Source organism: Aspergillus brunneoviolaceus, assembly GCF_003184695.1.
Source record: "Aspergillus brunneoviolaceus CBS 621.78 unplaced genomic scaffold BO95scaffold_1, whole genome shotgun sequence".
In the NCBI taxonomy this organism is placed as follows: domain Eukaryota; kingdom Fungi; phylum Ascomycota; class Eurotiomycetes; order Eurotiales; family Aspergillaceae; genus Aspergillus; species Aspergillus brunneoviolaceus.
This window is the reverse complement of record NW_020290731.1, coordinates 526,567-549,059: the sequence shown is the minus strand read 5'-3', so window position 1 is coordinate 549,059 and position 22,493 is coordinate 526,567. Positions and strand designations below refer to the sequence as shown.

At 55.1% G+C, this 22,493-nt stretch overlaps 8 protein-coding genes across 8 annotated transcripts; 3 read left to right on the top strand and 5 right to left on the bottom strand.

The window, feature by feature from the left end:
* Positions 1–61: 61 nt before the first annotated feature.
* BO95DRAFT_510025 (uncharacterized protein) lies at positions 62–2,057 on the top strand (the record flags this gene model as incomplete). Its single annotated transcript, XM_025591320.1, has 3 exons — positions 62–181; positions 272–1,645; positions 1,683–2,057. The coding sequence occupies 3 exons, from the start codon at positions 62–64 to the stop codon at positions 2,055–2,057; spliced, it is 1,869 nt and encodes a 622-aa protein (XP_025448026.1).
* Positions 2,058–2,142: 85 nt separating this feature from the next.
* Positions 2,143–2,970, bottom strand: BO95DRAFT_458257 (bZIP transcription factor; the record flags this gene model as incomplete). Its single annotated transcript, XM_025588536.1, has 3 exons — positions 2,143–2,474; positions 2,540–2,903; positions 2,965–2,970. The coding sequence occupies 3 exons, from the start codon at positions 2,968–2,970 to the stop codon at positions 2,143–2,145; spliced, it is 702 nt and encodes a 233-aa protein (XP_025448025.1).
* A 957-nt stretch (positions 2,971–3,927) lies between these two features.
* On the bottom strand, positions 3,928–6,413 carry BO95DRAFT_5094 (MFS transporter). Its single transcript, XM_025591306.1, has one exon. It carries the CDS (start codon positions 6,103–6,105, stop codon positions 4,423–4,425), a length of 1,683 nt encoding a protein of 560 aa, XP_025448024.1. The 5' UTR covers positions 6,106–6,413; the 3' UTR covers positions 3,928–4,422.
* A 359-nt stretch (positions 6,414–6,772) lies between these two features.
* BO95DRAFT_437682 (orotate phosphoribosyltransferase) lies at positions 6,773–8,148 on the bottom strand. Its single transcript, XM_025585331.1, has 3 exons — positions 8,015–8,148; positions 7,811–7,946; positions 6,773–7,701 (listed from the first exon to the last, which is right to left on the bottom strand). The coding sequence occupies exons 1-3, from the start codon at positions 8,106–8,108 to the stop codon at positions 7,215–7,217; spliced, it is 717 nt and encodes a 238-aa protein (XP_025448023.1). The 5' UTR covers positions 8,109–8,148; the 3' UTR covers positions 6,773–7,214.
* Positions 8,149–8,360: 212 nt separating this feature from the next.
* On the bottom strand, positions 8,361–12,499 carry BO95DRAFT_510021 (putative ABC multidrug transporter; the record flags this gene model as incomplete). Its single annotated transcript, XM_025591319.1, has 4 exons — positions 8,361–8,753; positions 8,842–12,134; positions 12,195–12,389; positions 12,455–12,499. 4 exons carry the CDS (start codon positions 12,497–12,499, stop codon positions 8,405–8,407), a joined length of 3,882 nt encoding a protein of 1,293 aa, XP_025448022.1. The 3' UTR covers positions 8,361–8,404.
* Positions 12,500–13,639: 1,140 nt separating this feature from the next.
* On the bottom strand, positions 13,640–15,423 carry BO95DRAFT_458253 (cytochrome P450; the record flags this gene model as incomplete). The annotated part of the gene is made up of 6 exons (XM_025588535.1): positions 13,640–13,963; positions 14,029–14,404; positions 14,454–15,009; positions 15,067–15,136; positions 15,201–15,296; positions 15,349–15,423. 6 exons carry the CDS (start codon positions 15,421–15,423, stop codon positions 13,640–13,642), a joined length of 1,497 nt encoding a protein of 498 aa, XP_025448021.1.
* A 706-nt stretch (positions 15,424–16,129) lies between these two features.
* Positions 16,130–19,100, top strand: BO95DRAFT_402580 (Diacylglycerol acyltransferase family). The gene is made up of 4 exons (XM_025583893.1): positions 16,130–16,755; positions 16,808–17,449; positions 17,499–17,891; positions 17,974–19,100. The coding sequence occupies exons 1-4, from the start codon at positions 16,205–16,207 to the stop codon at positions 18,959–18,961; spliced, it is 2,574 nt and encodes an 857-aa protein (XP_025448020.1). The 5' UTR covers positions 16,130–16,204; the 3' UTR covers positions 18,962–19,100.
* A 700-nt stretch (positions 19,101–19,800) lies between these two features.
* BO95DRAFT_5022 (cytochrome P450) lies at positions 19,801–21,893 on the top strand. The gene is made up of 6 exons (XM_025591030.1): positions 19,801–20,106; positions 20,160–20,406; positions 20,460–20,542; positions 20,610–21,072; positions 21,126–21,660; positions 21,717–21,893. Exons 1-6 carry the CDS (start codon positions 20,017–20,019, stop codon positions 21,877–21,879), a joined length of 1,581 nt encoding a protein of 526 aa, XP_025448019.1. The 5' UTR covers positions 19,801–20,016; the 3' UTR covers positions 21,880–21,893.
* Positions 21,894–22,493: the final 600 nt, after the last annotated feature.

Below are 22,493 nucleotides of genomic sequence, written 5' to 3'. Positions count from 1 at the left end.
AGCCTCGCGCCATGTGGCACAGATAAACTTCTCCGGCTGTTTCAATTTGCCAACGACCAATATGCAAGCAGTGCTACGCGCCGGTCAGGACCAGCGTCGGGAGCTCCGGGGCGGCGAGCGACGGGCGGCTAGGGCTGAGCGGGGATATAAGCCCTATAACAACCTCACCAGCCCGAAGACTGTAGCTACGCTACGAATTCAACGAATGCAGGCAGCTAGATAGCCATCAATGCCATCGTCCAGCCCCACCTGACCAGTCCCCGGGACAGAGCACCTCATCTTCCTCCTGCTGCTGCTCCCGACGACGCTGAGCATCCTCCTCCTCCTCCTCTCCGACAGCCTCGACCGGACGATCGCAGACGGATCCATCTACGGGCTGATCAACGGCTACCGCACCTCGGTGCAGACGGGCGTGCAAGCGCTCGCCACGCTGCTCAGCACGGTGCAGCTCCTCATCATCTGCCGGCTGATCAACCAAGCGACGCGCATCCGGTTCGCCCACCGCCACGCGACGCAAAAGACCCAACTCACGACCCTCAGCTTCTGGGCCTCGCTCTCCCCCCCGGCCGCGAACTGGACCCTGCCCCCGCTCCTCGTGTGTGTGACCTTCCTGCTGGCCAACCTCTCCGCCGTGCTCTCCGCCCTCTGGACGGGCGCCCTCACCCCGACCACCACGACCACCACCCACCTCTACCCGCTGCCGATCCCCTCCTACCGCAACACAAGCTTCATCCTCGAATACCTGTCGCAGATCGACCGCACCGGCCCCACCGCCCGCACCCCGCAGGGCTACTTCACCTACTCCGTGGGGCTCGCGCAGCTGACCGCGCTGATCTCCTCGGCCAGCATGGCCACCCCGCTGCTCGCCAACGCCAGCCGCGTGCACCCCAAGCTCGACAACACGGGGTACAGCTACACGGGGCGCTCGTACGGGGTCGGCGCCGCGGTCGGGCTCACCGATTCCGCCCTGCGGGCCACTTACCCGCACGCCACGGGCTACACCTACCGCGAACCGGGGTACGTCGCCACCGTCGAGTGCACCTACAACCGCTCCACCGCCTTCCGGCTGGAGGAGCTGGGCGAGTACGCGCTGTACGCGGCCCGCGGGCCCTTGCCGGATACTGTCAACGCGAGTCAGCGGAGCGGCGGCGAGTACTCCGTGTATACCGGGTATAGCACACGGACGATCGTGGCGGTGGGCGTGGCGGCGCAGCCGGTCGCGTACACGCGCCACCGGTATGTGGCTGTCGCGGCGGGCGGGTATTATGTCGGGTTGAATGCGAGTCAGTGTGTGCTGGTGTTTGAGCCGGAGTGGTTTGAGGTGGTGGTTGGGGTTGCCGGGAAGGAGATACGGGTTGGGCGGGCGGCGGCAGGGGATGGTTCTGCTGTTGCGGATACCACTGCTGCTGCTGCTGCTGCTAGTGCTACAGCTACTGCTACTGCAGCTGTAGGACTAGCTAAGCGCGATGATGATGCAGCAACAACCTCGGGAGAAGGCAACGCGACAGCCGACATCGACCCCACCAACAAGACCATCCACGTCGCCATGCGCCAGCTGGAACTCATCTCCAACGATCTGACGAGCTTCTACCGCTCCACCCTGGGCGACGCCTTCAACACCAGTATCGCCGATTATCGCACGTCCGTGACCACCACCACCACCACCACCACCATATCCGAAGACGCCGGCGACGGTGACGGTCGAGGCGTTCCGCGTCGGGTCGCACCCGTACATCGTCTGTGTGTTCGGGACCTCGCTGGCGCTGCTGCTGGTCGTGGCGGCGGAGATGGGGCGCACGCGGCTGTGGCGGGGTCTGCCGCGGTGGGATTACATGGAGATGAAGATGGTCGTGGCGGCGGCGTCGAACGGGGGCCGCGGGATCGCGGAGCGCGCGGCGGAGAAAGGGTGGGCCGCGGACGAGGTGGGCAGGATTCCCGTGCGGTTGGTGGGCGGGGAGCAGGTCGCGGGCGGCTGGCGGTTGGTGGTGGAGGATGGCGTGGATAAGGAAATGTTGCTTCTAGAAAGGGGTGGGGATAGGGATGGGCGGTGGATTTAGTTGATATTGGTTTAGAAAAATAGGGAAATATATGGATGTGATTGTTAACGAGTTATTTGATGTGAATATGTGAATAAGACTACTCCTACTTCTTCCCCACCATCCCCCGCAACGCCTCCGTCTCCCCCTCCAGCTTGCTCACGCGCATCCGCAGCTCGTCCCGCTCCCGCTTCACGGCCTCCAGCTCCGCCTCCAGCTCGTTCACCCGGTCCAGCTTGCGCTGTCGGTACCGCCGCGCCGCGAGCGTGTTCAGCTGCCGCTTGCTCACTTTGCTGAGCGGTTCTTTGGTGGTGGTTGCCACCCGGGTGACGGTGAAGGTTGGTTTGGTCGAGGGGTGGTCCGTCGTCACGGCGGGCATTGGTTGCTGGGGTTGTTGCTGCGGCTGTGAGATTGGGGGTGGGGTTTGGGTTTGCGGGTCTATTGTCCTGCAATTAGTACGCTTGATTTGCTGATTCGGAGATGGGATGGGGCAGCAAACGTACCAGGTAGAGACTGCACGCTTGGCGATTCGAAGAGGTAGGATTCACTGAGACTATCCGGGGAGCTGAGCAGCGAGTTAATCGCGGAGTCTGATACGGGGTCTGCGAGGTCGCCCAGGGTGTTGATGTCGAAGTCGAAGTCGAAGTTCAAGTCCAAGTGGTTGTGGGTAGTAGTGGTGGTGGTTGTAGTGAGATCGGAGTAGTAGGTTTGATTGAGAGGATCGGTCGCAAAGAAGAATGGGTCAAAGTCAACGGGAGGGAAGGCCGTTGCAGGAGGCAAGAGAGAGAGATCGAGATAGGGATGGAGGTCGGAGTTATAGTAGTCGGGGTACTGGGGCGAATGGTGAAATTGATTAAGCGGTTTGCCCTGCCGTGTAGTCGGCCGGGGTGAGCTGCCTGACGGCGTGCGTAGCGTTGATTGCTGCGACTGCCATCCTTGTATACTTAGGACCCGGGTCGCGGACCCGGAAGACCGGAGGGAGAGAAGAAAGAAGGGGGGGTAGCTTGTTCGCCGAGGCGATGGGTTGGTGAAGAGGAGAGGAGAATGCGGGAGAGGGAGGGGGGATTCTTATACCTTATCGGTCGGTGCCGGGGGATCAAATCATGGGCCGTTCAGGGAGGCGGGTTCCATTTTGGGAGATTGTTGTGGGGCGGTGGGGTGGCCTCTATCGGAGTTATTTTAGCTGGGTGTGACTTATACGGCTGTTGGTGATGGCATTTGCCGAGGAATAATGGTGGTGATATTACTGCCTTGCAGGCTTGGGACAGTATTTAGTATGCTCTGGAACTCAGTGTGAGTAGAGATATATGCTATTGTTCATATGTCAAAGAGCATAGTAGTAATGTGGCTAAAACTCCTATCATCCTCATTAGTAGTATCCCATCAACATCACATCTCCGAAACAACAAGCAACAACAAAAGCAATCAGATGATGTCGGCCCTGGAACCTTGGAGAGGTTCTTCCTATATTGTGTTCTCTCCAAGCGCCTCAGTAATGCGAAGCATGTCAGCTGTAGGGGGGGTTCTTCATGGTGCTAGAATGGGTAGAAATACAGTACAGTAAATAGACGCACTTACTCAGGTACACTCATGATGCATATCATTGATCATTATAGTCTATACCGCTCTACCATGGTTCACCTACAATCTTATAGCTACATATCTGACTTCAAGGTAATATTTCCCTACCATCCATCATCATGAGTCGAAGTGATGGAGGATGAGACGAGATGAGGCCAGGCTGAAACCGCCATCTAAAGCGCACCCGCCGAGCCGGAGAAGAAGGAATTGACCCCGGATGAGCCAGCATGACTCATTCTTACTCATGCCTATTTGGGAGGGGAAGGCCCCCACTCTTAGTATCCAACAATAGCACCGAAGCCGCGAGGATTGACCATTCGGTGACGAAATCAGCTCATTATCGCTCGAGCATGCATTGCCCAGACCGTTGTTATCATCCCATAGCTTATCTGCCCTTGCACTACAGTACCAACCCAGGATTCATAGTTGAGATGATGACCTCCGGCCTCATCCAAGCCATAGTAAAAAATTAGGTTTGGTGATTACACACTTCATGGACTGAAACAGCCATTCGTGATGGATATCTTGCCCCACGTGCCAGCCATTACCCCGGAACAACCTGCCTGCCTAAGTATCAATCCTCAGTTCATTGTTTCGCCGTTGATACTGCACATAAGATGACAGAGATCATTTGGAAGAAAAAAGCGTCTTAACCAATAAACCATGCATTTGAATCTCTATCTATTATCATAACTACCATTAACATCATTAAGCCTGTACATTATCTATAATCCCCACCAAACGACCGCAGATTCTCACTCTATAATCATATCTCCTGCGAACACAACTCCCACTTTTCTCCCCTCTAGTTCTTATTGAGCTTGGCTCTCAACCTCGCCCCAAACCAGTAGAAGACGTAAGGGATAAACACCATCCCCACCCCAATGAACGCCAACAGCCACGACGCCCACTGCAGCCCCAGACGATCGTACATCTGCGTGATGAACAGCGGGAACGCCGCACCGCCGCCAGACCGCAGGAAGACCTTGGCCGCCAGCGCAGACGCCGCATACTTCTGGTAGCTGTCGATGATGTAGTTGTTCACGGCATAGTAGCAGAGCACCATGCCGAACCCGAAGGCAATCCCGGAGGAGGCGGGCCCCACCCAGATGATGCCCTTGTAGGAGGTGGCGCCGAGGATGAACAGCGCGATGGGGACGAAGGGCGCGCCGATGAGGGCGCCGATGAGTCGGTCCTCCGGGGTCGGGGCACGGCGGCTGCAGATCTGGTGGAATTGCTTCTCGAGCAGCGGCGTGAAGATCAGCGAGAAGCCGGCACCGATGAGAATCGGGATGAACATCAGCCCGATCTGGCCGTCGTTGTAGCCGTACAGCTTGCCGAAGATGACCGGGTAGGCGAAGAAGAAGGCGTACAGCATGGAGTAGATCAGCACGATGTACATGCACATCAGGTCGAGCACGGGCTCGGTGAGGATCATGGTAATCGGGCGGATCAGCGAGGTGCGCACGATCTCCTTGAGGGAAGGCTTGTGCTGCTCCTGCTCCGTGATGATGTGCGGATTGCCCGTCTCGGAGCGGAGGCGCGCCGCGCGCCGCTTGAGGATCACGGGCGCATACGTCTCCGGGACGAGGCCGACGAGGATGCCCACGGCCCCGGCGAAGGCCAGATTGGTCCAGAAGAAGAGATCCAGCCGGCCTGAGCCCACCGTGATCCAGCCGCAGACGATGGGCCCGATCACGGGGCCGCAGTACGGGGCTGCCGCGAAGAAGGCGATCGCCATGCCCCGCTCCTCGATGGACCAGATGTCCGCGATGGTGCCGCCCGCAAGCGAGAGGCCGGAGCTGGAGAAGACACCGCAGAGGAAGCGGCATGCCAGCAGTCCGCCGATGTTGGGCGACAGGGCGCAAGGGATGTTGAAGATCGTGTACAGCACCAGGGAAATAATGTAGACCGGCCGCCGGCCGATAATCTCCGATAGGGGGGACCAGAGAAGGGGACCGACAGCGAAGCCGCAGACCATGATACTGCAGGTAAGGGTGGCCACTTCGAGAGAGACGTGGTACTTCTCTTCAATAAGGCCCAGACCGCCCGTTACGATTGCGGAACCGTAGGCGACGCAGACCACGAGGAGGGAGGCGACCATGGTGACGTACCAGCGATAGGCACGGGACCAGTTGTAAGGGTTCTCGGGATCGTTGATGGTGAAGGTGACAAACTCGGTAGGCTGGTCATCGCCCTTTTCGAGGTCCGAGGAGGAGGAGCTCGACGACGGTTGCCGGTCTTGACGCGAGCGGATCTGTTCGAGCGTGCGTTTGGGAACGAGGCCGGTGCTGGTCTCGATGGTATATTCCTCCGGGAACACAGGGTCGGCAGGCCGACCGACGTCTGGATAGTTGTAGTCGACTGGCGGAGGGCTGGGCGAGATTCCGCGGTTTGTTAAGGACTCTCGAGTTTCTGTGCGAAGAAGATGTGGTTGTTCTGATGCATTGCTCATAGCCCGTTGGGGCTCGGACATAGGTGGTGCCATGGTTGTATGGAATGAGATGGCTGGAGCTTTGGTAGACTGTGGACTTGAGATGCCTTTCTGTGTGCTATTGTAAGAGAGACAAGCAGATTATGTATAGGAAAGGAGTTGATTTATATCTTTGGATGTTGGATTCGTATAGTTCAGGCACGCAGCGAGGCCGACGCATCGCCGATCCATCACCGAGACGCACCGAGCTTGAACCGTTCGACACTCTACCCGGTTTGAAGCCAACACACGCCATCTGGGTGACTCAGAGCCGGTTCGGTCTTAGATCGTCCCTGTTTCGTGGCTTCGGGTTGCATCTTGCATCAGATTGGATTGCAGCTGAGATTTGGTCAGATCAAATGATCCCTGCCGCGTCGACCAGATGCCGTGATTGTTTGTGCAATAAGTTGATCTTCATGACGAATCTTCATATAAACATGAAGACAACAGTGCTCAAGAAGCTTTAGCCGGCGAAGATCGAATGCAAGTGCCTCAAAATGTGAAATCAATCCTTGGGAGCATAGCTTCAGGTCGGAGATGTGTTGTCATCCAGCTCGTGTAAGCTGCAGAGATTTGTGATCATGAAAACTCTGCTCCTGCAAGCTGCAACTAGCCCAATCAGGACTACTAATCTATGACGCAAGATTAAAGCCCACAGCTGCGCGATATGTTGTGGTACATTCTTTCATGAAGTAAGTAGAGATGTCGATGAGAGTCTGGAAGGGACGATGGGCAAAGATAAGGGCGCAAGCTCGGCGATGGTTCGGTGCCGAACTTTCTCCGGAGCAACTCCGAACAATAATATGATAACATCGACGCTGTCGAGCTTCAGGGAGAACGAGAAATCCCCGAAGCATTTGAATCCGACACAAATTTCCCTGAAACATGCGTCATTTAAATCTCTGCAGGAACCGTTATTTTTTCCAATCGAGTGGTTGAGAGCATGGACCGGTTGATCTGATTTAACCAAGCCCGTTCAATCCATACCGAAGATCCGATAAAAGAAAAACTTGATGCTATCCCCTAAGCTATAGCATAACCATAGACAAGACTCCCTCCCAAGCCATCCCTCCACTTTCTTTCTGCAGAATCACCTTCGTGAGCCAAGACAGCCCCCCCCCCTCCTAATCGCTAGCCCGGTACTTAGCCCGGTACTCTTCCAGCCGGCGCATATCCTCGCCCGCGCCCTTCTCCTGCATCAACCGGATCAGATCATCCAGGGTGACGATGCTCGTGGTGGGCACGCCGTACTCCTTGCGGATCTGGCCCATGGCGCTCATGCGCGGCGCGTCGTCCTCCACGCCGCTGGAGTCCTTGGGACCCGGCATCTTCTCCTGGCGGTCCAGCGCGACGGCGAAGCCGACCACCTTGCCGCCTTCCTGGGCGACCAGGTCGAGAGTCTCGCGCATCGCCGTGCCGGCGGTGATCACGTCGTCGATCACCAGCACGTTCTTGCCCTTCAGGCCGGCGCCCACGATGCTGCCGCCCTCGCCGTGGTCCTTCTTCTCCTTGCGGTTGTAGCTGTAGGACACCTCGGCCCAGGCGTCGGGCTGCAGGCGGTGGAGCTCGAGCAGGGTGGCGCAGGCGAGTGGGATGCCTTTGTATGCAGGGCTGTTTGGAAGGGATGGGGGTTAGAGATTGGGATCAAGAGAAGAAGACGTGGGTGTATGCGGCGGAGTGGTTTGTGTTTGGGGGATGGATTGTGCGGTGTTCAACTCACCCGAAGATCACGTCGGGCTTGGGGATGGATGGGTTCTCAGCGAGGAAGGTGATGATGGTGTGGGCGTAGGCGGTTGAGAGAGCAGAGAGGAGCGAAGCCGTGTGGAAGGTACCGGCGTTGAAGAAGTAGGGGGAATCTATTTAGGATCCTCGATTAGCAAGGGACGGGTCACCGATAGTGGTATCACGGAGAGGGGAAGCGTACGACGGCCCGACTTGAGGGTGAAAGTGCCAAAGGTCAGGACCTTGGCGGAGATGGAGGACTCCAGGAAGGTGGTCTTGTAAGCGGGGAGGGCCATGGCGAAGTGAATTGGCGTGACTTGAGGATTTGCAGGGGCTGTTGGCGGGGAATACTCTTAATCTCCTAAAAGAAAAAGATTGAAACCATCTCCAGATGATGAGGTAAGCCGTACCCCGCACTATTCCCGTTTAGACCACACGCAGGGGTCCGTGTCCCGAGTTCGGTGCTTTCTTATCTTATCGCTTATCGGCTTCAATCGTCGACCATGATTATGAACTCGGAGGTATATATGTACAGTACATTGAAGAAACCATCATCCAAACGCCTATCCTATAATCGTACACCTCACTCCCATCAGGCCAAGTTCTGCAAGTTGACCATCTCATAGTACCTTCCTCGTCGACGCAACAGTTCCTTATGCGTGCCCCACTCGACGACCTCTCCCTGATCGAGGAAATAGATCATGTCCGCCCGCTGGATCGTGCTCAATCGATGAGCCACCGCGATCGTCGTGCGGCCCTTCGCCGCTGCATCCAAAGCCGCCTGGACCACCTTCTCCGACTCCGAGTCCAAGGCCGATGTGGCCTCATCCAGCAGAAGAATGCGAGGGTTACGAATCAGCGCCCGAGCGATGGCGATCCGCTGCTTCTGCCCACCAGACAACATGCCGCCTTTGCTGCCGACGAGCGTGTTGAAACCTTGTCTAGAGAGATGTTAGCTGACTGAGCTTCCAAGTCGAGACGATGCCATGTGCAAGTTTGGGAATGGGTAAGGGACAAGGGATCACCTACGGTAACGACATGATAAAGTCGTAGATGTTCGCATCTCTGCACGCTTGGACCAACGTGTCCTCCGCCACCGCTTCCTTGTGCGTACATCCCAGCAGGATGTTCTCTCGGATCGTGCCCTGGAAGAGAGCAGGCTCCTGACTGACCAGAGCCAAGTGGCTGCGGTAGGACTTCTTCTCGAGCGTTGCGATGTCCCGCCCGTCGACATACACCTCGCCCAACACCGGCTCGTAGAAGCGTTCCAACAAGGAAATGATCGTGCTTTTGCCACTACCACTCGACCCTACCAGTGCAATATTCTGTCCTGGCTTGACCGTGAGGTTGACATGCCGTAGCACAGACTGCTCCAGCCGGGTCGGGTACCGGAAAGACACGTCCCGGAATTCCACCGACCCTTGCATGGAGGACACATGGATAGCTTTGCTCTCAGCATGTTTAGTGATCGACCGATTGCTGAACAGCTTCTTGAACTCCGCGGCCGCATGCTTCGCTTTGCCCATATCTGGCGCGTTCGAGAAGATAGTCCCGGCCGCCTGAGCGCCGAAGATGACCTCGCTGAAGCACACGTAGAATTGAAAGAGTGTGTACTCTCCGTGCCCGAGGAGAGTTCCTCCATACCAGAAGCCCAGAGCCATGCACATAAACGGCAACGCTTGGGAGCTGGCATAGAGGGCGGAGGACTTGAAGATGGGGAGGATGTCCTCCTTGAGCTGCGCTTGTACTTGTTTCTCATAGGAACTGACAACTTGCTTCTCCATCGTAAGAGAAGCAACAGTCCGGATGGCAGAGGCCGCCTCGCAGGCTGAGCTCGCAGACTGTTGATACGCAGCTTTCGCTCGACGCTGGAATCGATCCAGCATCCACACGCGAAGAAAGCCGCACATCAAGAGGACTGGCACAGCTGAGATGCATACTAAAGCAAGCTTCCAGCCCATGACCAGAGCTACGACAAGGGAAGCTGAAAGATTGACAGTGACAATGAGCAGGGTACCGAGAGTGACGCCGCTGATTCCGGCCAGCTGTTTAGTTTCGGCTCCCAAGGTCGACGTCAGAGCGCCTGTGGTGTTCTCTTCCTTGTCAAAGAATGAGATCTCCTTGTTCAGCATGACCCGGAATGCCTGGCTTCGGGCTCGGAAGATCAGTTTCTCGGAGCTATACGCGAACAGGGTCCCTTGGGTGGCATAGATAACCAGTGTCACCAAGCCCATCATGAGGAACATCAAGCACCAGAAGTTCGCATCGTGGCGTAGCTTGTGGTATTCGAACGGAGGCAAGCTCAGCGTGTTGACTGCCTTGGCAAACAACACCGCCTGAGATGGCTGAATGCCCCCGGCCAGGGTCGATGCACAGAGACCCAGAATCATGATCGGCCACTCCGGTCGGTTGAACGAGGCAAGGAACTTGAACAATGCCCATAGTGACAGGTTCTCCTTGTGCTTGGATGGTAAGGGCGGAATGAACATGGACATCCTGGTCCTACGTCTCTGCCTCGCCCCGGTCTTCAGCACAATATCCGAGGCGTTGTCACTAAAGTCGTCTTCGTCGTCCATGGGGATTCCGCCGCCAATATAATCCTCATCGAGGAAGAACGTCATCGACTCGTGTCGCTTCGCGGCCTCCTTCTGCTTGATCTGCTGCGCCTGCACCATGTCATAGTACACTCCCTCCCGGCCCATGAGATCAAAATGCGACCCTTGCTCCACGATGTGCCCATGGACCAGGACAACGATATTATGCGCCTCCTTGATCGTAGAGAGTCGGTGGGCGATGGCAATCGTCGTCCGCCCCTTTGAGGCGTTGTCCAACGCCGCCTGCACGATCTCTTCCGACTTCGCGTCCAGCGCCGAAGTCGCTTCGTCAAGCAACAAGATCTTCGGGTCGCTCACCACGGCCCTCGCGATCGCGATCCGCTGCTTCTGGCCTCCTGACAGTGAGAATCCACCGATGTTCGTCTCGTACTTCTTCGGCAACGCCATGATAAAATCATGTGCGTTGGCCATCTTCGCGGCGTCGTGAATGCGCATGGTGATGCTGGCTTCGGGCGCATTCTCGTACTCCGATCCGATCAGCCCGAACCGGATATTCTCGTAGATCGTGGTCGCGAAGAGTCTAGGCTCTTGCGAGACCAAAGAGATCTGTTGACGCACCCATCGCAGGTTTAACGTATAGAGATCGTGTCCGTCGATCGAGATATGGCCGGCGACGGGGTTGTAGAACCGCTCCAGCAGACCGATGACCGTACTCTTGCCCGACCCTGACGGCCCCACAAACGCTGTGGTCTTTCCAGCAGGAATATAGACGCTGAGGTCATTTGTCACAACAACCTCCGGTCGCGAAGGATACACGTGCCGGACATTCTGCAGCACGATGTTGCCCTTGACATGGCCGAGGATCTTGCCGCTCTCGGAGGAGGCATCCAACGGCGACGCCCGGTCAATCGTGCTGTAGAGCTTGGATGCAGCGGCGACGGCATTCGACAGCGCCTGCACGTTGGGGGCGACGTTGCCCAGGTTGTAGGAACCCAGCATGATCGACATGAGAATGGTGAGGACATCGCCGACCTTGACGTGTTCGCGGGCATCGACGAGGAAGCGCGAGCCCATCCAGAAGCCCATCCCATAGTTCAGGTACATGACGCCCAGCATCGCGCCGACCATGACGGCGAAGGTGATCTGGGACTTCCGGGCGGGCGCCTCGGACTCCCGCAGCTGCGCCTCGTACTTGGCGGCGAGCACGTTCTGGGCGTCGAAGGCGACGACCGTGCGGACCGAGTCAAGGATGTCCTCGGCGAAGCTGCCGGAGCGGCCCTGACACTCCAGCGCGCGCTTGCTGTGGACCATCATGACGATCGACCCGCCGCCCATGATCAGGAGCAAGGCGATCAGCGTGGCGCTGCAGATCAACGCCAGCTTCCAGTACTTGATGTAGGCGATGATGAACGCCGTGACGAAGGTCGACAGCCCCGTCAGGGCCAGGCCGACCTTTTCGGAGATCCCGTCCTGGATCAGGTTGGTGTCCGCCGTGATCCGCGTCGTGATCTCGCCGGCCCCCAGGCTGTCGAAGAAGGCAATGTTCTGGCGCAGGATCGCCCGCAGGTACTCCACGCGGATGCGCTGCACCACATGGTCGCCCGTGTAGATGAAGCCGACCGTCGCGATGTATATGGTGATGAACTCCGCCGCGGCAAGGTAGATAAAGTAGACCACGTATTTGTTGAGCTCGTGGTGGAAGTGGTCGTACGTGATGCGCCCGGCCGCAATGTCTTGGAAGGTCGATGTGAGGTTACCAAAGAGGACCTGTTCCACGAGGTTAGTCGTTATGAGTGAGCTTCACAGGAGATAGCGTCGTTAACTGACGGTGAATAGCGGCAAGGCAGCGCCTCCGATTATCGAAGCGACCGAGCTAAGCAGCAGGAAGACTAGATCCCACCGGCTGGCATAGCGATAAATGCCAAAGAACCCGGGCTTGGATACAGGGACACGGATCTGCTGCTCGAGGATGCTCTTCTCGACCTCCGACAGGGCGATGACGGTGCTGTCTGTGGCAGGAGTCTGTTTGCGACCGTGGTCAGTGGGTTTGATTGTGGCAATGAAGCAAGACGCTGAGGTTTTCTGACCGTGGGTATTGACTCCAAGCAGATGTCTTCTTCTTTCCACTTCATCATGCAGATGGTTTTATTCTCGCTCAGTCTGTCCCTATCACCAAGCTGCCCAGCAGCAGCATCTCACACGGTCGGAACGGAGGAGCAAAGCGAGCTCGGTTGGTAGGGTGGCTTGATTGAGCCAAGACAGATAGTCGAAAGACAGCGAGGACAATGGGCGCAGTGGAGGAGTGGTGCGAACTGGAAGTGAAACTAGCCATCACATGAAATGACACTGGGGACGTGACAGGACCCCTATAATCGAAACCTCGGAGGCCCAACTGGCTGGACTTTTTCGTACCACGGAAAGTGGGTTGATCGTGCCTATCGTCATTCATTGTGTGACCGGCTGGACCAATTTCTTAATTATGATTCTGTCGACGAGTCCAGTTGAAGACGGGGCCAAAAGGCACCAAAGGGACTGAAAGATGAGAATCGGTGCCAGTTGTGTTAAACCAGTGTTTCACGTGGATGGGCAGAAGGAGACGATCAGGGACCGGAAAGCCAAATGGCCCTGGTTCCAATTATTAGGGCTGGTAGATAGGTCAACTTCAGCCAACTTCAGTCACCAATCACCCCAGCCTTGCGGCTGAAACACAACGGTGTCCGAACCAGATCGACAGATCGGATATTACAGCCTGTTTAAGAGATGGAGGTAGACGGACGGGGATCTCAGGCTGGTCCGGGCTGGGTTTCAAACTCTTCATTCATGGTTGAAAGCTGAAACCGGGGTTCGTATTGGCGACGGCCTCAAAAATTGGGCCACTCTACCAAGCTCCCCAAACAACGTTTACGGAGTACCGTGCAGACCAAAACTTAATCAACTTAATCAACTTAAGGCAATCTCCGAAGGTAAAAACTCAATTCCGTTTGTTTTTTGGGAGAACTGACACTCTCATTTGTCTACTGCTAACTATTTCGTTTCACGCCTACACTTTAACCGGGGTATAACGTGGATCCACTTCCAAACCTGAAGCACTAGCCAACTTGTCAATCCGCAAATCAATGTGAGTGTCGCCATGACACAACAGTAAAGAGAAAAGAAAAATCATCAATGGATGAATAAGTCAATGTGGGTGGTGGGAGAAAAGAACCAAACCCGAGAAAGAACCAGCCCCCTCTGAATCTAGAATCTTGGAATCGATCGATAGGTCCACCAAATTAATCAATCTCACGCTTCTGAAGCTTCAGCTTCAGGTCAGGAAGCTCCCAGAAAGCATAGCAGCGACTCTCGCGCTGCCAATCCTTGACAGGGCCCACATATTCTGCATCGAAGTCCAGGAAGAACGCAGCCAGAGTCAGCTGCATCATTTGTTTGGCGAAGTACTTGGCAACACAAGACCGACTGCCCACCAGAAAAGGCTGAACGGCCTCCTTCTTGTCCGTACAGCCTGGCTCCGTCCATCGCTCGGGAATGAACTCGTAGGGCTCATTGAAGTATTCGGGGTTATGGTGCAATGCGAAGATCGAAGTGCAGATCTCAGTCTGAAACGGGAAGGCAGAGTTAGTGGGGGGAAAGGCCGGACAGGGAACATATCAGATAAACTTACTCCGGCCGGGATATAGGTGCCATCCACGTAGGCTCCGGGTGAAACACGCGGACCTCCCACTGGGACAGGAGGATACAAGCGGAGGGACTCCGTGATAACAGCGTTCAGATATGGCAGCTCTTGTGCAACGTGCCCTGAAACATCTTCTGCGGACGTGAAGGCCGAGCGCAACTCCTGGTTCAATTTGGCATGCACTTCAGGATGGGTCAGAACAAAGTAGATGGTCGCACAGAGAGCATTCTGGGTGGTATGGAAACCAGCCAGCATGATGGCGGAGAAATTCTCGGCAATTTCAGGAACAGGCAGGTCGCCTGTACCTGCCCGCTCCATCACCTCGACCATGACGTCCCGACGAGTGTGAGATGCACCAAGCTGTCTGTTTGCATGTTAGCCATGGACTTGCTCGTATGCTAGTCAGCACTCACTCATTGATGAGTCTCATTCTCGCCTGTTCTGCGGACTGGCGAACACCCTTGCGGATCAAATGGCGGAGCATCCATTTGATCATGGTTGGCACTCCGGAGCCCTTGAATTGATCACGGATGGTACTCCAGTAGAAGATGCGCGGCAGCTGCTCGGTCCAGAAATAAGGCTTTCCATGCTTGAGACAGCCCAAAGGCTTTCCGAGCAGCACCTCCGACACAGTATCGACGGAGTGGCAGTAGAGTAGCTGGTTCAAAGACAGCGTATCTGTCATCTCCAGCTTCTCCTTCATAGTCGTGTGCAAATGGAGAATCCGCTCCTTGATAACACCTGCATGGGCCTGCATGCTGCCGGGGCTAAGGGAAGGAGCGAACAGCTTTCGTACCGAGGCATGGTAGACAGGGTCACTCGCAGTGAAGATATTCCGTCTCGAGATACCCTTGTAGAAACCGGTCTTAAGGAAGGCGGTACCTTTTCCCGAGCCAGCACCATAGATGTTGCGCAGACCTCTAACGGTATTGGTAGTTGCCTGGCCTGGAGCAAAACGCACAATCTTGCCTGAGTCATGTCAGATATCTGCACAGAGGCCGCAGATGCTATCAAGGGGGAGTGTACCATAGGATTCGTGCAACGAATGAAAGTAGTGGGCACTCCGACCGGACAGGAAGGCGATCTTGGTGGCAGACTGCAGATGCAGGGTGGTTAGACGGCCGTTCCGTTGTCTGTGCAAAGAGGAAGGGAAACCGTACACCGCAGAGAAACAAATCAAGGAACGAGCCTGGAACCCCCTTGATGATTGGTCCCTTAGGAAGCAATTGGATGAAAAGAATGAGAAGCCAAGGGATCTCGTGATGTGTCAGTCATACCCGTCAAGAAGCTTGTATAATTCCAACATACCAACACAATGGCGAGAATTGGGAGCGAGATTATTCCCGAAGGATTGATTTCGAATTGCCCCGAGGGCACGGCCATGGCCAGAAAGATCATCTTAACGAGAGTGATTGCAAGAACGAGTGCAATTGCAAGAACGAAAGTAGTTGACCACCACAAAGTCGCCTCAGACGTGCTATGGCCAGATCTATTTATCATGCATGGGCAATGGTCTCTCAGGGCCCCTAGGCGAATCACGCTTGAACTAGCTGTACCGCTGTTGAGGCAAAGTTACTCTCCTGATCCCATCCGGCTAGATGCATCTACCGGTCTCAGTCCATGTTTCCGTTGCACAGGTTCCTCGGCCTGATTCTGATCCAGTTAATCAGATCAGACCAGAATGTATGCGTGATTCTTGACGATCATGATTGGGCGCGTGGTTTGAGTTCCTGACGATAGATCGAACCCGGGTCAGGGTTAAGAGTGGATCTGCCCCATTTTTGGGGATCCTCGGGCCCAAAGTTTATGCTTGCCCCTGCGGCAGTCGCATCCGCTCTCATCTACCAGAAACATCGTATACTCTGACTTGTCGCGGTTTCAGGTCCATATAAGGGCCTCAACGCCAAAATGTCAGACCGTTGTCCAAGCACGGTCATTGTCCGAACGCGAATGTTTCACCATTTTCCATTTTTCGCGATAGATCTTTCTGGGGCCATTCCACCAATTGGTGTTCCCCACTTTTCCCTCCAAATTGCTCGTCCCCTTTTCTGCCATTTTGGTGACAATCCAGTTATATAAGCCCTTGGTGTGACAAGTCCTTACCTCTCCTCTTCTGTACTTCAGATCTGTCACTTCCATTCAGACAGATTCTTTCTTGCCGACTATGGCAGACGAGCGCACCCGGGTCCTCTTCCTGGCAAACAGCGAACATGGTCAAACAAACATCATCCTCGCCATTACCCATGAGCTTCTTGTTCAAGGCAATGTTGATCTTCATATTGGCTCATTCCCTGTCCTTGAACGCCGGGTTGAGAAGCTGGTAGCTGACAATGCTGCTGCATACGACGAGGATTTCCGATCTCGCATCCACTTTCACCCGGTGAGAGGCCCCTCGAACACCGATGTCTTCATCCGGACCGGAAAGAGGGGTGCGTTTCATCCTCCCGGCTACCATGGTGCAGTCTTAGGGTTCCAGTCTCTGTGCGAAGACATCTGGGGCTGGACCGAGGACGAGTATGTCGACATTTATGAAAGCTGCGTCGAGATTATCAAGGAAGTGAAGCCGGATGCGATAGCAGTCGACTTCTTCTTCCTCCAGGGCCGGGACGCTGCGTACAATGCCGGCCACACGGCCATTCTTATCAACACGACGTCAATCAGTCACATTGTCCTGGGCATGCAACCCAATTCTGCGGCTCTCTGGAAGTATCCTCTGTATGTACTACCAACCATGCTAGCCTCGGACCGTTATTAACAAAAATTCCAGACCTGGCACTGGGTTCGCTTATCCCATCCCATGGCATACAGTGCCCCTCAATGCCCTTGCCGTGCTGAAGACGGCGAAAATGTACCACGGCAGTGGTAGACGTCGTGAAATCAGAGAATGGCGCATCAAGCATAAGATCCATGGCAGGTTCCCCTTCGCAGATGCATGGCGGCCCGATCGATTTCACATTTCACCGGGCTTGTTGGAGCTGGATTGGCCATTCAGTGTTATGCCCGATAACATTCTGCCTTGTGGGCCAATTCTGCTGCCAACTGCATCGGTGCAGAAGCAGGACCCGGAGATGGCGCGCTGGCTCGCGAATGCTCCGACTATTTTGGTCAATCTAGGTACCTTGTATGCTCCTGATCCCAAGGTTGCGGAGGAGATTGCCACTGGCCTGAAGATGTTTCTCGATGGCTGGAAGGGTGAGAAAGTCCAGATTCTCTGGAAACTGCCCAAGCATCCGCACGACGTAGACGACATCTACGGTCGGTCGATCGAGCCACTGAAGCGGGAGATGGAGGAGGATTCAGTCCGCGTTCGCGCTTGGTTTGAGGTCGAGCCGATGGCGATGCTCGAGACGGGTGGGGTAGTCTGCTCAGTTCATCACGGAGGTGCCAACTCATGGTACGAGGCCATTCAGTAAGTTTCCTTGCCCTTGATCCCCGAGAACTGTGACTGACCTCTCTAGAAACGGTGTTCCTCATGTTGTGCTTCCAGCCTGGCAAGACTGTTACGAGAACGCAGCTCGAGCTGAATGGCTTGGTATTGGTGTCTATGGCAACAAGAGCCGTGCGCCCAATATCAGCGCGAAGGAGTTGAGCAAGGCACTCTTGAAAGTCATGAGCAACAAGTCATATAGAGATAAGGCGAGCGAGCTTGCCAAACTCTGCCATAGGAAGGAGGGACGAGTTGCAGCGGCGGAAAAAATCCTGGAGATTGCGCATTCTCGTGACAATGGCAAGCTTGCCATGCGCTTACCGGAAATGAAAACCAACTGTCCTTTGTACGAAGTCAAGAACCGCCAGGGTATGGTTCTCCAAACTGCCCAGAAGCCTACAACAGCAGGCAAGGGAGATTCGAAGTATGTCCTAATCGAAGCCTCGCCCTCCCCCCCCCCCCTTTGCCCTCGCTTCGAATTACAATAAAGCTAATCATCGTTCCAGACCTCTCCTCACGGATGTTTACGAGACTCTCCTTATGACTATTCTGAGTAACTCCTGGCTTTTCTTCCCGGTGTTGGGCTACTCTCTTCTACTTATCCCTCGCCTTCGTCTATTCGCTCTTGTATATATCCTCTACATCAAATTCATCTCGAAGGCCCACAAAACCGGCACTCTATCACTGCGCAACGACCGATTCCGTCACTCCTCCATCTGGAAGACAACCTACGCCAACTACTTCCCACTAACACTGTACCGTACCGTGCCTCTTCCACCGCAAAGACGCTATATCTTCGGCTACCATCCTCATGGGATCGCTCTCCGCGGCGCCATCGGTGCCTTTGCCGCTGAGGCAGCCGACTTCTCCCAACTCTTCCCGGGGATCACCAACACACTCCTCATGAAGGACAGCTTTTACACCACTCCTCTCCTTCGCGAATACCTTTTGTCACTTGGGACAAGCGGTGTGTCGCGCTCCTCATGTATCCGACACCTGACCCGCGGCGGCCACGACGACCGCGGGATGGGTCGCGCCATCACCATCACCGTGGGCGGGAGTCGGGAGTACAACATCGCGAAGCCCGGAACCATGGGTGTGGTGGTGAAGATCCGCAAGGGATTTGTGCGGGTGGCGGTGCAAACGGGTGCGGATCTTGTGCCTGTCATCGCGTTCGGTGAGAATGAGCTCTTTGATCGCGTGGACGTGAACAGTTCAACTGCGCTGGGGCTGGTGGCGCGAGCCTGGGAGTTCGCGGTGGGCCATCGCGTGGCATTCTCGACCGGTCGGTTTGGACTCTTCTGTCCGCATCGGAGGCCCTTGAACGTTGTGGTTGGCAAGCCGATCGAGGTGAAGCAGCAGCGGTGGGAGCCAGATGAGGCGTATATTGACGAGGTCCACGCTCAGTATGTCAGGGAACTGGGGAAGCTGTATGATGATTGGAAGGAGACGTTCGCGCCGAACAAGGATGTGAAGTTCGAAGTTGTGGAGTAATTCTAAGGTTATCGGAGTTAATCGGTATGATTTGGGACTTGGGATATCTCGGATATGGCGTTGTGACTTTTTACCAGGAGTAGACTTTCGAGTTGAAAACATCAACGGCTCAGGAAGCTAAATATAACTTTGCAAATAGAAGAACTTTTAGCAAGTAGGTTATATGGTAGACCAAAGAAGTTCCATACCCATGCCGCCGGAGTCCTGCAGTGGCTTAGGCTTTCCACCGCATAGAAGACGCCACCCTCGGCCCGCTACACTCCCTCTCAACCTTTCCTTCTCGCAACAGCCTCTCCCTCCACAAACTCGTTTGTTGTCCACGACACGGCCTCCAGCAACCACCAAAACCACCTTCAGAAGCAGAGAATGCATAACCCTGACTACGTACAATCTATCTCATCAAATCCAAACCTATGGGATGTGCATCTCACTGACGAGACGATTCTGGCTGTAGCTACGTCACACCAGACCACGAACCCATGCCCAAAGAGCCAGCATCCCTTGCTTCCAATATTCCCGAAAGAGTGCAGATCCCTCAGCACAAACGCGCATTATGGCCGATGCTCATACACAAATCGTTCACAAATCTACGTTATGCACGGCCGTCTGAGACGATCTTCTGACAACTCACCGGCCATAATGCATGAAGCAGCTCTCCCCAGAGTCACCATGCATTCCTGCGCGTTCACCGCAGACTCCTAGATCGATTGGACACCCGACCTATCCGACTGGAAGATGGGGTATTGGCCAGTCAGAGAGCTATATAAGAATGAACCGAGACATCTCTTCTCTCACGGCTCTCTGCTGTCGCTAGAGGGAGTTGAATTACCTTGTATCGCCGCGCTACAATCAGTCTTTACCGGTAGTACACAGAGTCTTTATTGCGTTATCAACCCTCGGTATTCAGTTTACGCTGGTCACGCATCACAGGTATTTGAACTTACCGACAATTATCTCGTTCGCAAATCTTGGACCTTTATCGGAACACCGAGCAAGGATCCTCAGGCACTTTTGTGTAGATTAAGGGAAGTCGGACTTCGCTCCGCTGTTCAGCCATGGACTCTCTACAGGCCAATAGAGAAGTCCACAATCAGAACCTTCTGGTTGCGCCCTTCTCTCATTGGTCCTTTTCGCATACTTTCTTCGTGGGTATCTCTCGGTGATTGAGCTTCTTCCTCGACTGACTAGTTTTTCCCAGGCTATCTTCTATATTATCGGGATACTTACCGGTGCCAAACTTGTATACAATGTCTATTTACATCCGCTTCGATCTCATCCAGGGCCAATACTTGCTAGAGCAACAAGGCTCTACATGGTGCTCCTCGAGCTCCGGGGATGCCTCCATCTTCGAATCAAGGAATGGCACGACCAGTACGGCGAGGTGGTCCGCATCGCGCCCGACAGCTTGTCATACAATTCCAGTCAGGCCTGGAACGAGATTTGCGGTATGTCTGGTTCAGTCACATAGCCCGCCTGTTCATCTCTCACACTGCGTCAGGCCACCGAACTCGCGATACCAAAGCTGTCTTTGAGAAAGATCAAAACTTTTTTACCCGTCCACCAAACGGGCAGTGGAGTGTCGTACGTCTATCTCCGTCATCTTTTGTGACTCCTGCCCTAACCACTGTGGAGAATTTCTGCAATGCAGGTAGCAGCCAACGGCGACTACCACCGACGTCTTCGACGTCTCCTATCGCATGCATTTTCCGAGAAGGCTCTTCGCGCCCAAGAGCCAGCCCTTCAACACTATGTCGACCTTCTCATTCGCCAACTCCATCACCGCGCTGATCAAGCCGGAGGTGGTGTGGTGGACATGGTCCAATGGTTCAATTTTACGACGTTCGACATTATCGGTGACCTAGCCTTCGGGGACACGTTTGGTCTACTGTATAAGGGCGTTTGGTCTCGCTACCTCGCCGCCATAACCGGACTGATGGACGTACTGGTTTACTTCCGCGCCGCCAAGTATCTGTTGCCGTCTCCGTGGAGCCTTTGGGCGGCTTCGCTCTGGGCACCGAGACACCTTCAGCAGGACCGTATATACATATATCAATTAGCAAAGGGCAAGCTGTCCCGTCGAGTTGAGCACAAGACGGAACGACAGGACTTTGGTGCGTGAGCTGCACTCTTTCTCCTGACCTCACGCTGATAAAGGCTCCAACAGTCCACTACATGCTCAAAGGCTCTCGCTCGGCCATAGGCCCCGAGGGCCTGAGCTTCGAAGAGATGGTCACGCAAGGCCAGACCCTTATCATCGCGGGCAGCGAAACCACCGCCACCGTTCTCTCGGGCATGATGTATTATCTCCTCACGACCCCACGCGCATTGTCGCGGGTGACACAGGAGATTCGTGCGGCTTTTTCCGACGAGCGGGACATCACCGTCTACCGCGCCGCCCAGCTCCCGTATCTCCACGCTGTGCTCGAGGAATCGCTTCGCATGTATCCTCCCGTGCCCGGCATATTGCCCCGGGTCACCCCGGCCCCGGGACAACTAATCTGCGGTCGGTTTGTCCCCGCGGGAACGTCCGTTGGTCTCCACCACTGGGCGTGCTACCGATCAACGCGTAATTTCAGCGACCCGGACACGTTCTGGCCGGAGCGATGGATGGCCGGCGAGGATGATGCGCATTTTGCGAAAGATGATCGCGGGGCGTTTCATCCATTCTCTTACGGGCCCAGGAATTGCCTGGGAAGGAAGTAGGTGCCACCTGCTTCGATTCGTTTGATAGAGGGAGGTTCTAACGAAAGCTTAGTCTTGCGTATGCGGAGCTGCAGTTGATCGTGAGCAAATTGTTCTGGAACTTTGATGCGGAGTTGATGCCGGGAGGGGAAGGGTGGGCCAATCAGCGGACTACATCGCTTTGGATGAAGAAGGCGTTGCCCGTGCGGTTAATTCCGCGGCAATACGAGGTCTGAGCTGAGGTCGGGCGGGGGGGGGGGGGGGGTTTGTTTTTTTTTTTTTTTTTTTTTTTTTTTTTTTTTTTTTTTTTTTTTTAGCTAGCGCTGGGTCGTGGGTCGGTAGTGACACTGAGCATGATTGTAGTTTCTACTATTCTATGCACGTACTTGGACCGTCCGTCCATGGTATCTACAGTGTACAGAATACCTCTGTACGTGTACCTATAACTATCCCATACCCACTAGCACATAGACCCTTCTCTCGACCCAAGTTAGGCGAAATCCGATCGGCCCAAGCCAGGCATCATCTCATGCATGAAATCTGTCTGGCACTATAGAACCCCTCCCGTGACTTTCGGCCACCCCGAAACCCTACCCGATCAGAACTCGGGAAAGAGTAGCCGAGATGCGCCGGCCAGCAGCCTCGCCCAGACTGACTAGCAGAGCACCAGCAATAGCATCAGCCTCAGCCTCAGACACTGGTACCCTGTACAATCCATGCCGCGTCATATCTTCAGTCGAATTCGCCGTACCTAGCACTTCCACATGATTCAGGCAAAATTCAAGTCCACAAGTCCAACCAGCGTATCTCACATAATCTCCCTTATTGAGTTAACGGGCATATGGATTGA